Raw genomic sequence first — 16,746 nt, forward strand, 5'->3', positions numbered from 1 at the left:
GTCTGTTTCTGTTTTGTATGTATGTATGTATGTATGTATGTATGTATGTATGTATGTATGTATGTATTTGTTTTAGATTCCACATATGAGCGATCTCATATGCCATTTTTCTTTCTTTCTGGCTTACTTCATTTAGAATGACATTCACCAGGGACATCCATGTTGCTGCAAATGGTGTTATGTTGTTGGTTTTTATGGCTGAATAGCATTCTGTTATATAAATGTATGACATCTTCTTATCCAGTCATCTGTCAATGGACATTTAGGCTATTTCCATGTCTTGACTATTGTAAATAGTGCAGTTACGAACACTGGGGTGCAGGTGTCATTTTGAAGTAGGGTTCCTTCTGGATATATGCCCAGGAGCGGGATTCCTGGGTCATATGGTAAGTCTATTCCTAGTCTTTTGAGGAATCTCCATACTGTTTTCCACAATGGCTGCATCAAACTGCATTCCCACCAGCAGCGTAGGAGGGTTCCCCTTTCTCCACAGCCTCTCCAGCATTTGTCATTTGTGGCCATTCTGACTGGTGTGAGGTGATATCTCATTGTAGTTTTGATTTGCATTTCTCTGATAATTAGTGATATTGAGCATTTTTTCACATGCCTATTGATCATTTGTATTTCTTCCTTGGAGAATTGCTTGTTTAGGTTTTCTGCCCATTTTTGGATTGGGTTGTTTATTTTTTTCTTATTAAGTCATATGAGCTGCTTATATATTTTGGAGATCAAGTCTTTGTCTATTTCCTTTGCAAAAATTTTCTCCCATTCTGTAGGTTGTCTTTTTGTTTTACTTATGATTTCCTTTGCTGTGCAGAAGCTTGCAAGTTTAATTAGGTCCCATTTGTTTATTCTTGCTTTTATTCCTATTGCTTGGGTAGACTGCCCTAGGAGAACATTTTTGAGATGTATGTGAGATAATATTTTGCCTATATTTTCTTCTAGGAGGTTTATTGTATCTTGTCTTACATTTAAGTCTTTGATCCATTTTGAGTTTATCTTTATGTGTGGTATAAGGAAGTGTTCTAGCTTCATTGATTTACATGCTGCTGTCCAGTTTTCCTAACACCATTTTCTGAAGAGACTGTCTTTATTCTATTGTATATTCTTGCCTCCTTTGTCAAAGATGAGTTGACCAAAAGTTTGTGGGTTCATTTCTGGGCTCTCTATTTTGTTCCATTGGTCTATATGTCTGTTTTGGTACCAATACCATGCTGTCTTGATTACTGTAGCTCTATAGTATTGCCTGAAGTCTGGGAGAGTTATTCCTCCAACCTCTTTCTTTTTCTTCAGTAATGCTTTGGCAATTCTCGGTCTTTTGTGGTTCCATATAAATTTTATTATGATTTGTTCTAGTTTTGTGAAATATATCCTGGGTAATTTGATAGGGATTGCGTTAAATCTGTAGATTGCCTTGGGCAGTGTGACCATTTTAAGAACATTGATTCTTCCAATCCAGGAGCTTGGAATATCTTTCCATTTTTTAAAGTCTTCTTTAACTTCCTTCATCAGTGTTTTATAGTTTTCTGTGTATAAGTCTTTCATCTCCTTGGTTAGATTTATTCCTAGGTATTGTATTACTTTGGGTGCTATTTTAAAGGGGATTGTTTCTTTACTTTCTTTTTCTGTTGATTCATCATTAGTGTAAAGAAATGCAACTGATTTTTGAACATTAATCTTGTACCCTGCTACCTTGCTGAATTCTTCGATCAGCTCTAGTAGTTTTTGTGTGGACCTTTTAGGGTTTTCTATATATAGTAACATGTCGTCAGCATATAATGACACTTTTACCTCTTCTTTTCCAATTTGGATCCCTTTTATTTCTTTCTCTTGCCTGACTGCTGTGGCTAGGACTTCCAGGACTATGTTGAATAGGAGTGGTGATAGTGGGCATCCTTGTCTTGTCCCAGATTTTAGTGGGAAGCTTTTGAGTTTTTCACCGTTGAGTACTATGCTGGCTGTAGGTTTGTCATATATAGCTTTTATTATATTGCGATATGATCCCTCTATACCCACTTTGGTGAGAGTTTTTATCATAAATGGGTGTGAATTTTATCAAATGCTTTTTCTGCATCTATTGAGATGATCATGTGGTTTTTGTCCTTTCTCTTGTTGGTGTGATGTATTACACTGATTGATTTGCATATGTTGAACCACCATTGTGTCCCTGGGATGAACCCCACTTGGTCATGATGTATAATCTTTTTTATGTGTTGTTGGATTCTATTTGCTAAAATTTTGGTGAGGATTTTGGCGTCTATGTTCATCAGAGATATTGGCCTATAATTCTCTTTTTTTGTAGTGTCTTTGCCTGGTTTTGGTATCAGGGTGATGGTGGCTTCATAGAATGAGTTTGGGAGTATTCCCTCCTTTTCAATTGTCTGGAAGAGTTTGAAAAGGACTGGTATGAGTTCTTTTTTGTATGTTTGGTGGAATTCCCCCAGTGAAGCCTTCCGGTCCTGGACTTTTATTTGCAGGGAGGTTTTTATTGCTAACTCGATTTCATTTCTAGTGATCGGTTTGTTCAAGTGGTCAGTTTCTCTTGATTCAGTCTTAGTGGACAGTCCCTTATGTTTCCAGAAACTTGTCCATCTCCTCTAGGTTATCCATTTTGGTTCCCTATAGTTTTTCATAATATTCTCATATGATATTCTGTATTTCCATGTTATTTGTTGTAATTACTCCATTTTCCTTTCTTATTTTGCTTATTTGTGCTCTCTCTTTTTTTTTTTTCTTCTCTGTGAGTTTGGCCAGAGGTTTGTCGATTTTATTTACTCTTTCAAAAAAACAGTTTTTGGTTTGATTGACTTTTTCTATTGTTTTTTTAATCTCTATTTTATTTATTTCCTCCCTGATCTTTATTATTTCCTTCCTTCTGCTGACTTTTGGGTTTTTTCCTCACTTTTTCTAATTCTTTTAGCTGGTGGGTTAGATTGTTTATTTGAGATTGTTCTTCTTTTTTGAGGAAGGCCTGCATTTCTATAAACTTCCCTCTTAGCACTGCATTTTATGTGTCCCATAAGTTTTGTGTAGTTGTGCTTTCACTTTCATTTGTCTCAAGGTATTTTTTAATTTCAACTTTGATTTCACCATTGACCCATTGGTTTTTAAATAGCATTTGGTTAATCTCCATGCTTTCCTTTTTTCCTTATTTGTTTCTCTGTAGTTGATTTCTTGTTTCATGACACTGTGGTCAGTAAAGATGCTTGAGATAATTTCTATCTTCTTAAAATTGTTGCAGCTTCTTTTATGCCCAAGTACGTGATCAATCCTAGAAAATGTTCCATGTGCATTTGAAAAGAATGTATATCTTATTTTTTTGGGGGTGTAAAGCTCTAAAAATATCCACGAAATCTAATTTTTCTATTGTATCATTTAATTTCTCTGTTGCCTTATTTATTTTCTGTCTGAAAGTGATGTTAATGTGATGTTAAAATCTCTGACAATGATTGTATTCCCATCAATTTCCCCCTTTATCTCTGTTAGTAATTGCTTTATGTACTGAGGTGCTCCTATATTGGGTGCATATATATTAACGAGTATAATATCCTCATCTTATATCACTCCTTTAATCATTATAAAATGTCCTTCTTTATCTTTCTTTATGGCCTTTGTTTTAAAGTCTATTTTGTCTGAAATCAGTACTGCTACACCTGCTTTCTTGGTATTTCCATTTGCATGGAATATCCTTTTCCATCCTTTCACTCTCAATCTATATGTGTCCTTCTGCCTAAAGTGGGTCTCTTGTATGCAGCATTTGAAGGTTCCTGCTTTATTATCCAGTCTGCCACTCTGTGTCTTTTGACTGGAGCATTTAGTCCATTAACATTTACAGTAATTAATGATAGATGTGTGTCTATTGCCATTGTGAACTTACTTTTGCAGTTGATTTGGTATTTACTCTTTGTTCCTTTCTTCTTTATTTTGTGGTTTGGTAATTTTCCTTTGTATTATCTTGGATTTTATTTAGTTTTTGTGACTCACTTGTAAGTTTCTGGCTTGTGGTTACCCTTTTTTTGTAAGTCTATTAGCCCATTATTATAACTGTTTGTATTAAACAGATAGTAATATAAGCTCAAACCTATCCTACTGAGAACAAAAAATTTTAAAAAGGAAAAAAAAAAAAGACTATATTTCCTTGCTTCCCTCTCCCACTCTTAATGATTTAGATGTCTTCTTTTACAGTTTTGTGTTTATTCTATTTGGAATTCATGATAGTTATCACCTTTCCGGTTATGCGTTTCTCATTTTTGTAGCATCCTGCTTCTTTTCTGTTTAGACTAGACCTGTCAATATTTCTTTCAGCATGGATTTAGTGTGAATCTCTTCTAGTTTTTCTTGTGTGTGAAATTCTTTATCTCTCCTTTTATTCTAAAAGATAACCTTGCTGGATAAAGTATCTTAGGCTGCATCTTTTTTCCATTCAGGACTTTGAATATATCTTGCCATCCCTTCTGCCCTGTAGTGTTTGTGTAGAGAAATCAGCTGAGATCCTTATGGGGGTTCCCTTGTACCTCACTCTTTGTTTTTCTCTTGCTGCCTTCAGGATCATTTCTTTATCCTTGACTCTGGCCATCTCGATTATGATATGTCTTGGTGTGGGTCTGTTTGGGTTTTTCCTGTTTGGGACCCTCTGAGCCTCCTGTACTTGGATATCTGATTCCTTCTTTAGGTTTGGGACGTTTCAGTCATGATTTCTTCAAATACCTTTTCAATCCCCTTTGCTCTTTCTTCCCCTTCTCGAACCCCTATTATATGTAGAATTGGCACACTTTATATTATCCCATAGGTCCCTTGTATTGTTTTCATTATCTTTTATTTGTTTTTCTCTCAGCTGTTCTGATTGGATGCTTCCTGTTGTCCTGTTTCTAGGTCACTTATTCGTTCTTCTGTTTTATCTAGTCTGCTTTGTACAGCCTTTAGATCAGCTCTCATCTCAGCCAATGAGTTTACCAATTCTACTTGGCTCTTCTTTATAGCTTCAATTTTATTTTTGATATATTTTATATCTCTAAACACTATCTCTTTTAGTTCTTTCAGTACTTTGGTCACTCTGTTTTTGAAATCTTGATCTAGTAGGCCATCAATGTGTATTTCATTGATAGTTCTTTCAGGGGATTTCTCTTGATCTTTTAATTGGGAGTGGTTCCTTTACTTCTTCATATTGCTCATATCTCTCTGGCACTGTGGCTTATGGAATATCAGTTATTTATTGTGGTCCTTAAGGAGTTTATTTATTTATCTATCTAAAGCCTATACAGGAATAAAACTTTAAAAAAAGAGAGAGAATTTTAAAGGAAGGGAGGAGAAAAAAGCTTTGAAAACAGTGTGTGATCAATAGTAGAAGAGCAAGTTGAAGCAGAATAGCAATTGAGTTGAGATGTCTTTTAAAAACTTTTATAAAGGAGAAAAGATCAAAAAACAGTATTTGAAACCAGTGTATAGCCAATAATAGGAGATCAAAAACAAGAGAAATAAAAATGAAATGAGGTGGATTTTTAAAAATAATAATAATAAAAGTATTTTAAAGAAAAATTTAAAAGGGATTAAAACTGTAGACATATACAATTGTTTAAAAAGTAAAGATTAAAAAGGTAACAGAAAATAGAACAGATAAAAAAAGATTAAAAAAAAAAAGGGATGTGTTCTCCTGGAGACTGTGTGCTCTTAATGATTTTATCGAGAGGTCTTTCTGTCTTCGACTCGTTTTGTGAACTCAGCTTGCTGCTTCCAGAGGCCCTCCATTGGCGCCCTCATCTGTGCTGCTCCCAGTGCCTGTCAGCAAACAGATCACACTCCCTTCCAACACTGGGTCAGGTGCTGCTCTCCTTCATGGTGGGTGGGCGGGTCACTCCCCCTCCTGATGCCACAGTCAGATGCTGTGCTTGGGTGAGGTAGGCAGGTGGGCGGATCACGCCCCCTCCCAGCACCTCGGTCAGTTGTTGCACTTCTGTCAGGAAGGCGGGTGGCCACCCGCTCTCTCCCAGTGCAGGTCGCTCTGCTGCTCTATGCAGCTGCCTGCTCCAGCTCAGATCGGTGCTCCTTAGGTGGGCTCGGCGAAGAGCGTAGGACCACACCACCCCTGCTCAGTGCCAAACCTCAGCTCCTTGTTTGTTTTGGTGGCGCGAGTTCTCTTAGGTACCAGGGCAGAAAGATCCTATTTGCCTCTGGCTGTAAACAAGTCTCAGTCCTGCCTAGGAGGTTGGGGAGCCCTCGGGTGCAGATTCAGATCTCGGCCCCACCCCCCACCCAGGCACTGTGCACAGGAGGATATGACAGCTATGGCTGCGCCTCGCCTCTCTTCTCCAGATAAGCACCCTGGGTCTGAGGAGACATTTTTATTTCTCTTGGTAATGGCGCCCCAGGTCTGAGGAGACAAAGGCTACAGCGCCCCTCCCCTCAGGGCACACAAGCAGTGTTGCTTTGCTTTTTTATTTTTTGTAACTTATGGGGGCCCAGGTTGTTCTGCTCTGTGTCCCCTCCCAGCCACGGCATGCAGCACCCTGCAGTCCCCCAGGGCTGCCTCAGTGCAGATGCCCCAGTCCTCTGCCTGGCTCGGGCAGCCTGTCCCATCCCCCAGGTGCCAGCTTGTGCCTTGGGCTGGGTGTTTCAGGAACCCTTTGTGCCTGTTTAACTTAGTTCTGTTGGTCAAGTGCCGCTCCATACAGATCTGAGCCTTGGAGGCGCCCTCTTTGTCCCGCTGGCCTCTCCGTTGGAGGGGGGGAGACCCAGCAAACAAGCACTATTCCTCCTTTGCCTCTCCCTCCTCGCAGGACCAGTCCTGCATTGTTTTGCTTTTTCTTCTTTCTTTTTTCCTTTTCTCCTACCAGATTCATGATGTCTTTGTCTTTTGAAGAGGACAGTGTTCTGTTGGAGTTCCGCAGGTGCTCTGGTTGGCTGGGTGGGTCTGTGGATGTGAGCTTTGGTGTATTTGTGGGAAAGAGTGAGCTACAAGCATCCTTCTCCTCCACCATCTTGGCCCCAAGTCCCTGGGACATTTCTATTTGACAAAATGACATATAGTTTTTGAAAATAATGTTAGTTGTAGAAGCTGCTGCTTTGGCTTCTTATGTTGGCAGAAACAGATCGCCTGATTTCTGTGTTGGCAATCTATATTGTCTTCTTTATTATATGCTGAATAAAAGGGGATTGCTAAGCTGCAATCAATTCAAATACATTTCTTTCTACACTGATAAATTCTTTCATGCTCTCCAGAGTTGGAAAATATGGTGTGGCCTTTTCTACATTTTCAAACCTGATGGCTGGTTTTCCATGTTGGGTAAATATACATGACGGTTTATAACATTCCTGGTACATACGTGTATTGCACATTTTATAGGTTCCATAGCTCATTTCACATTCACTTTACAACAATGCTGCAAAATCAATAGGGCAGACATCATTCAAATTACTTATAGACAGTGAGGCTTGGAAAATTTCAATAGGTTTTCTGTAGTCACAAAGCTAGGATGTGATGGAGCCAGGATCAGAACTTGAGTTTTCAGATTTAAGCCCAGGAATCTCTCCCCTAATGCACGTGTAGAGTATTATTGCTTTTGGCCAAAGGGCAGTGCAATATGATGGAAATGGTATATTTGCAACATAGGCTCTGGTGGTGCTTAGACAGCACTTTACGTTTCTCATTTTCATCGCTGTGGCCTCTTGATAGAAGGAAACTTCCCTGCTATTCTTTCCTTCGATTTCTTTAATGATTAATCTTATTTTCCAACAAGAATTTTAAGATATGACCTAAATATTATAATTAACACATTGAGAGGATATATCAGCCTTGGCCCGCTTTGTGTTCCTTTTCCAGTGTGGATACTCATGACTGTAATTTAATGTTGCTTTCAAAACAGTAAATTTCTGTTACTGAATTGATGTGGCTGTACTCAGTCGAAGACTAGGGCATCTCCTAAAAGTTATCTCTTTGCACCAATCATTGCAGTGTTAGCAGTAAGAAAAGAGATTTCATTTCTGCTGTCATCTTTTTCTGTAAACACATAAGTCTCGATGTCTTAATCATATGGGCCCTTTACAGCTAATTGGCAGCGTATATAGTCAAAACAGTATGTTTCCACTTCTCAGAACCTGGGAGAAACTCAAGAAATGCCTTTTTCTCCTCAGTGCTTTTGAGGTTTTAAGCCTACTGGGTGTAAAGTAGTGAATCGTGTCCTTTGGGTTTTTAAAAAAATTATAGATATGATAATGCAAATTTGATTTTTCTCCACAGAGCCTCATGTATTAGCCGATTTGAACATATTTTCTTATTTGTAACATACATGATTAGGAAAAGAGAAAAAAGGAAAGTCAGCATTCAGAAAAGAAACTGTGTTAACTTTAACTGAAGCACTTATAATTGTACCGAAAAACGTTTGGAAAGTGTTGGAACCTAGCAATGTTCTCAAGAAATCTCAAGCTATTGAATATGTAAAATTTAAGACACACATTTCACGTCAGTTCCCTATGTCTGTGTGTTGAAAATGAAAATGTGTCGGGTATGAACCCCCCTAGGAAGCTTGGGAAGGTTCATCTTCCTTTGTCCCCTTAGGTGGCCATGTTTGTGCTACACCTGGGCAGCGCCACGTTCCTGCTTACCGAGCCTGTGATCAGTGCGATGACAACGGGGGCTGCCACCCACGTCGTGACTTCGCAAGTCAAATATCTCTTGGGAATGAAAATTCCGTATATATCTGGACCACTTGGATTCTTTTACGTGAGTTTTACACCTGTCTTTGTTAGTATATTTTGGGCGTGTCTGTGTTTCACAAAGTACAATTTGGTTAATTACAATACTAAAATTTTTCTATATTAAGACAACTTAGGCTTAAATAAAATATTTTAGGATATTTGAATGTGATTGAGGGTGTGAAGCTAGTTTAATGAGTCAAACCTACTAATTTGGGGAGCAGTCCTTTATAAGAAACAGTAAAGTATGGTGTAATTTGAATACATGGTTAGAAAAAATATAACTTGAATTTTTTTGTGTGACCAGATATGTTGCTAACTTCTAATGGAAGCCTTCTACCAGAATTGTGGCCCAGTTTAGCAACAGTAGACTCTACCACGTGCTTCCAGTTTTATGAACTCTGTATGGATCAAATCAGAGGTCTAGTAAAAATTGGGGGCTAGCTTCCCAATAGCAGACAGTTATTAAAAGTCACTTGAACCTGAGAGAGAAAAACGTGTGTCCAGTTTCAACATATTATCCTAATAATTCTTCATTGTTCTTGGTCTCTTTTTGAAGCTGACCTAAAATCTGTGACTGCTCAGGGACTCATGTCTTATAAGAAAATCAATGTCTTGTTAATGAAATTGAGGGCAACCACACTTCATTTTTTAAAATTTTATGTTGTAGAGGAGGAAAAGAATATTTTCCTTCTACCCTTGAGGCTCCTGTAACAAAAGACAGATTAACAAAGAAAAAGAAACAAGTTTATTAGCATATATATTTTGTATACACATGGGAGAAATTCAGGGATTAGTAAGTCAAAAGGTGTGGCAAGAATTTGGACGTAAATACTATTTTCAGTTAAAACAAAGGAATAGGAGTGTGGGGAGGCAAGTTATGAGAAGGTGACCATGAAAATTACAGTAAATGTAGGTAAGATTTATTACACAGATTTAGGTTGGTTCCTTCTCCAACGGTAATTTTTAGATGATTTTAGATTTTGGGATTTTGTGTAAATCTCTTGTGATTTAGAGTCATCTTTCTCTTTCTGGTACTGAGAGGAAGACACCCTTGCAAATAGAGTCTTCCTTTATAAATGTAAATTTCCCTTACTAAAGGGTAATATACTATTTTCAGAGCTTCTCTGTGTCTGCTTTTTATCAAAATAATAAGCTTAATGTATTTCTTGTACCAAAGAGGCACATTTTGGAGTAGCATATTCTGGTCTCCTACAATGTAATGCTGTGTATTAAATATCACTAATGTTTTATAATGAGAGTATTCCCATTCTTAATTTTCTTGCTCTAAATCAAGGAATGGCTGAACAGTAGCTCAACATATGGAAGTTCAGTAACTTATTTATCTAATTCCTGTTATTGAGGTGGTCTGTGGTGTTTCACCATTATATATATGCACTCGATGAAGATTTGTTTTATTTGCATGTTATTATTTGCATTACCTGATGATTTCATTAACGTAAATTCCTAGTTATGGGGACTTTGGATCAAAAGTGTATAACATTTTTGCCAAATTTCAGTTTTAAAAGTTGTACCAGTTAATATTTAAGTTCATCATCACCAAGTCTGATTATGACTATTTTTAAAATGTGCCATTTTAATATGTGAACAATGGTATCACTTATCTGTTTAAATGTGTGTTTCTCTGTTTAGTTAGTAAGGCAGTTAATAAAGACAGTGATGGGCAGAACAGAGTTGGAAGGTGGTTCTGAATTTTTGTTATTTAGGCAATATCTTGCTCAGTGATTCATCCATTATAAGAAAGCTTAAAACTATGACAAGAACACTGAAACTGCTCTTGGAAGTAACTTAATTTCAACCTCCAGTTCAAACAAAAGTGACTCAAGTAGCTGTAAGTGACCGGGTGGCTGGCTGAGTGAAGACTTCAGGAGATGCCTGGTGCACCAAGAGACCCAGATCAGTACGAGATTCTGTCGTGACCTCCTGGCTGGGGAGAGCGTGCTTGTCTGTGCATGTGCAGCGTAAGGAAATGCGTGCTGGTTACAGACTGGCCACTGGCCAGTGTTCACAACGACACAAGTAGTCGTTCCTCCCTTCAAGAGCTGTGTTCACAGAAGCTGGGCAGCCTGATACAGCAGTGCCGTTTGGCCTTCCAGCTTGTTTCTCTGGTGGCAGTGTGCATGAAATGCTGCATCAAAGTGTTTTGTGTATTTTTATTTTTTCATTTTGTTGTCTTGGGAGATGAACTACAAGCTACTTTTTCTTTGCCTTGTAGATCAGACACTGTGTGGCTTTTGGGGGCGGAGGGCTTTTGTAAGTCCCCATACTGAAGTGGAATCAGATTTAGAAATACTTTTAGATGGCTGACTGAATGTGTATTACTCGGTTGTTGGAAGTTGCTATGCTTTGTGCAGATGGAAAACAAAGAAAAGTTGCTTTCACTCCTCTGTTTTGCAGGGCCCTGCACTGCTGCACTCCTAGGTGGGGATGGCGCTTTGGTTCTCTGCCAAACTTGATACTGATACTGCAGTGTCAAAGATTGTTGTGATCCGAGCATGGGATTAAGAAATAATTTTCGCATCATGCCTAGGTTACACTGGGACATTTGCTTTGGTGCAGTTAGGCTGAAATATAATCTGATGATGATAATGGAAATCTGAACTTGTCCATGGATCATTTAGGTGGGAGGTGAGGGAAGAGAGCTGAACTTGGCACAGACGTATAGAACAGAGGACAAAATGGAGGCCCTGATCATCAGGCGAAAAAAAGCTAGAGGAGCCTGATTTAACACAGTTTTGGGTTTTTCCTGCTTCTAAATTCTCACAAGGGTTATATCCTTTTTGGAAGCTACTCAGGCTGATGAAGGATAAAGAATATGTTACTGATATTCCTTGAAACATAAATTCATATCTAAAATATCTCTTGTACAACAAGCCATTCACCACTGCTAACAGTCTCAGATGGAACACAGATTTCTTAAAAGAGTTCAGGCTTGGCCAGTCCAATGCTTATTAATTAATTCTGGTAGTAGCAATGCTTGCTGTCAACTTTGAGCGAAGAGACAGACTTTTGCCTTTATCCTGTTCTTAGGTCGCTGCATTTTGGGGTACCTTCCATCTGCCACTATGGCGGTTTCTACAGTGTCATCTGTCTGGTGGATGCCCAATTCTGTTCTAAGAGAATCTAATTCTCATGTTCAAATAGCCAAAATCTCCATCCCTTTGGTTACTCGGGGCTGGAAGCCGTTCTTGCTTCAGTGGAACATTTTTAAGAATTAATGTGAATCAAAAATGGGTAGTGTTATGTGCTCAGTTCTGCCCTCTCAGATTATAGAACAGACTTCCAATAGGTCCAACAGTATAGCTGATTTACAGTGTTTCAGGTGTATAGCAAAGTGATTCAGTTATGTATGTATATACATGTATATGGCTATTCTTTTTCAGATTCTTTTTCCATTATAGGTTATTCCAAGATATTGAATATAGTTCCCCATGCTAGACAGCAGGACTTTGTTGTTTATCTATTTTATATACAGTAGTGTGTCTCATTTTTTAGATTCCACATATAAGTGATGTCATATATTTGTCTTTCTCTGTAGGTCTTGACTGGTAGACACTTTTCTGCATTTGAAATGCAGAGCACATGCCACCAACTCCAGCGAAGCTCAGGTGTTTAGGTCACTCTTCCTCTCCTAGTTAAAAACTGTTAACCAGCTTCCTCATGTGAGGGGTTCTCCCCGAAGTGTAAAACCCTACTAAGGCTTTCCACTGGTCCTCTGCCTCTGCGTAAGTCTCCCAGCATTTCTGGGGTCTGCGTATGCAAATGGAGTTGCTGGAACACTGTCATGACCTGCCCTATATTTCTAAACAAAAAGTGGATAGAGTTACGTTTAATTCATCTTTTTATTCAATCTTTCTAAATCCCTTTACAAACAATGTTTTATTTTTCCCTTTGTTCTTCAAGTCTTATCTCTAAATGTACTATACTTCTAGTAAAACTTTCTCTTAAAGTGATGGATATTTCATAATGCATTTGAAGTATTGCACATTTTTCAGGTATATATTGGGCAAAAGCTTTTTCTCGGCTGTGGTGATTTTGTTAGGACCCACGCAATCAGGTAGACACTAATTGCTCTGTCTTTTCTTTCCCCTAGAAAGAGGCAACAGAACTTGAGAATCAGAGAAACCAGGTTCAGATCATAGCAGTAGCCTCGACTAAAGTGACCGAGAATCTCTGACCTTCAGTTGCCTCCTCTATAAATTAGTGATAATAGTACCTATTAGGATTCATCCCCAAAATGAAATGCCTGGAACATAGCAGGTGTCCATTTAATGGAAGTGATTATGTTTGTACTTGTAGCAAATAGTTGGATGTAACAAGTTAGAGAGCTTTAAAAAGTGCTGTGTAAATAAAAGATACGAGCGCTTTTCTTCTCTGGAGGGCTCTTAATCAGATAAACAAATCTAAATAATAAAGTTATATCTGTTTTTGAAATTTATAAATAAAGATGACATCAAAATTTATGAAACTTAAAAAAATACATGTTATTAACGAGGGTTAGTCACCAAAGTAAAGAAATGCTATGGTTGTTAGTTTATTTCTATTTTAAAATATTTCCATCTATTCAGCTCAATCCCCCCAGCAGTTATAAACCCATTAATAAATTATAAACAGTTCTGAAATATATTTAAAAATAAGTAGAAGCAATAATATTACAAGAGCCACTTCTGTCTTGGGACTATGGTTTACCATTTAAATTATTTTATTCCCATGCTCTTAAATTTTTAAAAAGTTTCCATTTTGTTATAGTCACTTGTTTTAGTTTTTAGATTCCATATGTAACTGATATCATACAATATTTGTCTTTCTCTGTCTGTCTTATTTCACTCAGCATAATGCCCTCCAAGTCCATCCATGTTGTTGCAAATGGCCAGTTTTCGTTCTTTTTTATGGATGAGTAGTATTCCATTGTGTGTGTGTGTGTGTGTGTGTGTGTGTGTGTGTGTGTGTGTGTATGATGTCACATAAGAAGATTAGTATTTTCTTTTTCTTTTTCTAAATAAATAGCCAGGAGTGGAATTGCTGGGTCATATGGTAGTTCTATTTTTAGATTTTTGAGAAACCTCCATACTGTTTTCCATAGTGGGGGTAACCTGTGTGCATTCCCACCAACAGTGTACGAGGGTTCCCTTTTGAGATTTTTTTTTAAAGAAAAAACTTTGAAATTTATTTTAATACTCATTAGAAAGTGAATTCTCTCATTGATAAAACCAAAAATCTAGAGAAATGTTCTAATTATGAGACTTTTTGAAGCCTGAAAGCTGCTGGAGAAGGCAGCCGGAGAGGAGGAAGATGGCAGGTCAAGCCCAAATAGAATTTTATATCAAATTTAAAATTTTTGACTGATAGTTGGTTCCCCACACAGATAAGAGGGAAAAGTTTAATTCTTTTCTACTATAAAAATTTGATTTTTAAATTGAGAAATGATGATCTATCTTTTTATTAGAAACGATGTTTTCCCCAAAAGGCACAGTAAAACTACAGAAACTCCTAATTCACATCAGCACACATGGATTTCTCTGAGGCAGTGCCAGTGTCTTGGCCTGCAGCCTGTGATGAATTTGGCAAAGCTGTTCTCAGAGGCACGGTTTTAAATGAATACTCTTCTAAATAATTATGTACAGTTCTGTACCTTAAACCCAAGAGCACAAGGCAAGCTTGGCAATATATTCTACTACCTTTTGGGGAAGCTTTTATTTCCTTCTTTAAAATTGAGGAGTTTCAGAACTGAAAAGCAATTTTATTCCCACCCCCGTCCCTGAAATACAAGCGAAGCACTTCTCTAGTCTGAGTAGCCCTGAAGGCTACAAAGCAGGAACGAAGAATGTTAATAAAACTGGGTAGAAACGTCACAAGGAAATCAGAGCCAATGAAACATTTTCTTTTATAGAGAATGAGATCACAATTAAATATGTACAAATGAGGTTTATATGTGGAGAACAAATTTATTCTGAAGACACAGGCCCTCTGGGAGTTCTGAATCAACAACACACTTTGGCGGTTTATGAAAGCCTGCATTTTCTCCACAGTTATTGTGACATTTCTATTGTGAATTGTAAGGATGTTCGATATACCTTGAAAAGTGGACAGAATAAACAGAAGAGGGGAGAAAAGGAATGTTCATCCGCAGCTTGAATCAACCAGTGACAGAGGGGATAGGAAATGGGGCAGGTTTAATTTGGATATGGAACAATTATGTGGGAATTTGTAACAAAGGTCACTTTAAAATTCTAAATCAGAGGGCAAATATTTTAGTAACTCAGTTAGCTTGGGCTAAGCTCTCCACCCCCCACAATTCACTGAAAAATGCATCACCACAAAATCCAGTTGCTTAAGTAATTCAAATTAAACTCGGTTTTCTAAACAAGGGATGGCTGGATGCCACGTGAGCCTTGGCATGCTTGGTTTGAGTTTGGTCCAAGCAAGCTCTGTGCACCCATGTTGTCTCTGCCCATTCAACATACCATATTTCCCCTAGATCTCATTTTGGTTGGAGACTTAATTTATCCCTTAGAACAATAGTTTATTGGGATAAATTCCCAGTGTGAGAAGCAGTTGTTGATCAGAAATTTGCATATAATGATGTGAAAATAGTAGAATGCTGTAATTTTTTCTTCCTTTGGGGTTGTGTTTGTACTCATGAGAACACAGACTGGGGTTGAACTTTAAGCTTAATATTAGCCTTGATTTTCTATTTGTGTGTGTTACTTTGGGAAATAGAGGAATTAGGGGAGCTTGATCTTAACAATATCCATTCTAAAATGTTTAGTATATAATGATGTGTAGGCAAACTTTATATGAGACATCAAATCCTTAAGAAGAGAGAACTTGTACCAACATCAATATTGGGATTATCAGAGATGGCTTTAGAGGTCCCTGAGCAGGAATCTGGATCTGCTTAAAGGTAGAATTCAAATATAATCAAGTTGAAAGCAAGCTGAGGCAGAGAGAGGGTATGCCGAGCAATTGTGGCTCATGTTTAAAAGGCTCCAAGCATGTGAAAGCTACCTTAAAAGACAAAAGCCAGGGCCCGCAGCAGACTTCAGTCTTCTCACCTGCAAAGTGGGAGAGTTGGACTTAATGCGAGGCTTCAAATCCAGAAACATCCAACAGAATAACCTGTACGTGGACAGGAGGAGATTAGTATGCATCCTTGATTCAAGGACCACTATAATGGATTTACCCAACAAATGTTACGTGACCACCTCATAGGCAGTGAGGATGCAGTTGAGAAATGGCATCCCTGTTCCCATGGAGTTTTCGTGGAATGCTGAGGAGGGATGTGAAATAGGACAAGAGGAGACAAACAAATTGGTGAGCAAGATAATCTCAGATAGTGTTAATGAGGGAAACCAGGCAGTGTGACTGAAGGCATGTGTGACAGAGAGAGTGGTAATGTTCGCCTTGTATTAACTGGGAAATTAAATGAGTCACTGCATGGCTAGCCTAGTGCCTGGAAATGTCAGTTCCCCCACTTTTCTAGAAAGTGATGAAGTTTAAACAATCTCTCGCATTTTCTCCACCCCCGTCTGCCTTAGGTCTGTGGTAGGGGTAATATAAAAATTCCTTTGAGGATCAAGTCGGAGGCTTGCTTGCTTCCCTCGGACTGACATGATTCTGCTGCTCATGTTATAGGCACAGGGTTGGGGGTGGGAAGAGCTTGTTTGTCTGAGACACAGCCAGGGGCTATTGAATCCCACTACTAACAACCGAAATCAAAGACTCCACGCTCCACTGATAGCCTCCTTTCAAAGGGGTGGCAGCTCCCCTCCACATATTCCAAGGGAAACAAGAAGCACCAGAGAAGTTTTAGAAAATCGTTTGTTGGACTGAAAGAATAATGTGTGAGGATCGCCAAATTGGTGAATGTGTTGGTCTAGGGTTCAGAAAACCTGTGTCACAGTCCTGACTCTGTAACTCACAAGCCACGTCACCTCGGGTAAAGTCTGTCACTAATCTTTGGAGCCTTGGTCTCTACATCTGTAGAATGGGTACATTCAACTGGTTGATTTCTAAGGTCCTTCTAGCTCTGACAAG

The 16,746-nt window shown here is 38.3% G+C and overlaps 1 protein-coding gene across 3 annotated transcripts in view; it reads left to right on the forward strand.

Annotated features, from left to right (window-relative positions):
* The window catches only part of SLC26A7 (solute carrier family 26 member 7), a 133,998-nt gene that overhangs the window by 54,418 nt on the left and 62,834 nt on the right, over positions 1–16,746 (forward strand). For all 3 annotated transcript variants that reach the window (XM_074352617.1, XM_074352616.1, XM_074352618.1), the window contains exon 5: positions 8,552–8,716. In XM_074352617.1, coding sequence (XP_074208718.1) covers positions 8,552–8,716 — 165 coding nt within the window. The remainder of the gene's footprint in view (positions 1–8,551; positions 8,717–16,746) is intronic.

This window comes from Camelus bactrianus, chromosome 25, assembly GCF_048773025.1.
Source record: "Camelus bactrianus isolate YW-2024 breed Bactrian camel chromosome 25, ASM4877302v1, whole genome shotgun sequence".
In the NCBI taxonomy this organism is placed as follows: domain Eukaryota; kingdom Metazoa; phylum Chordata; class Mammalia; order Artiodactyla; family Camelidae; genus Camelus; species Camelus bactrianus.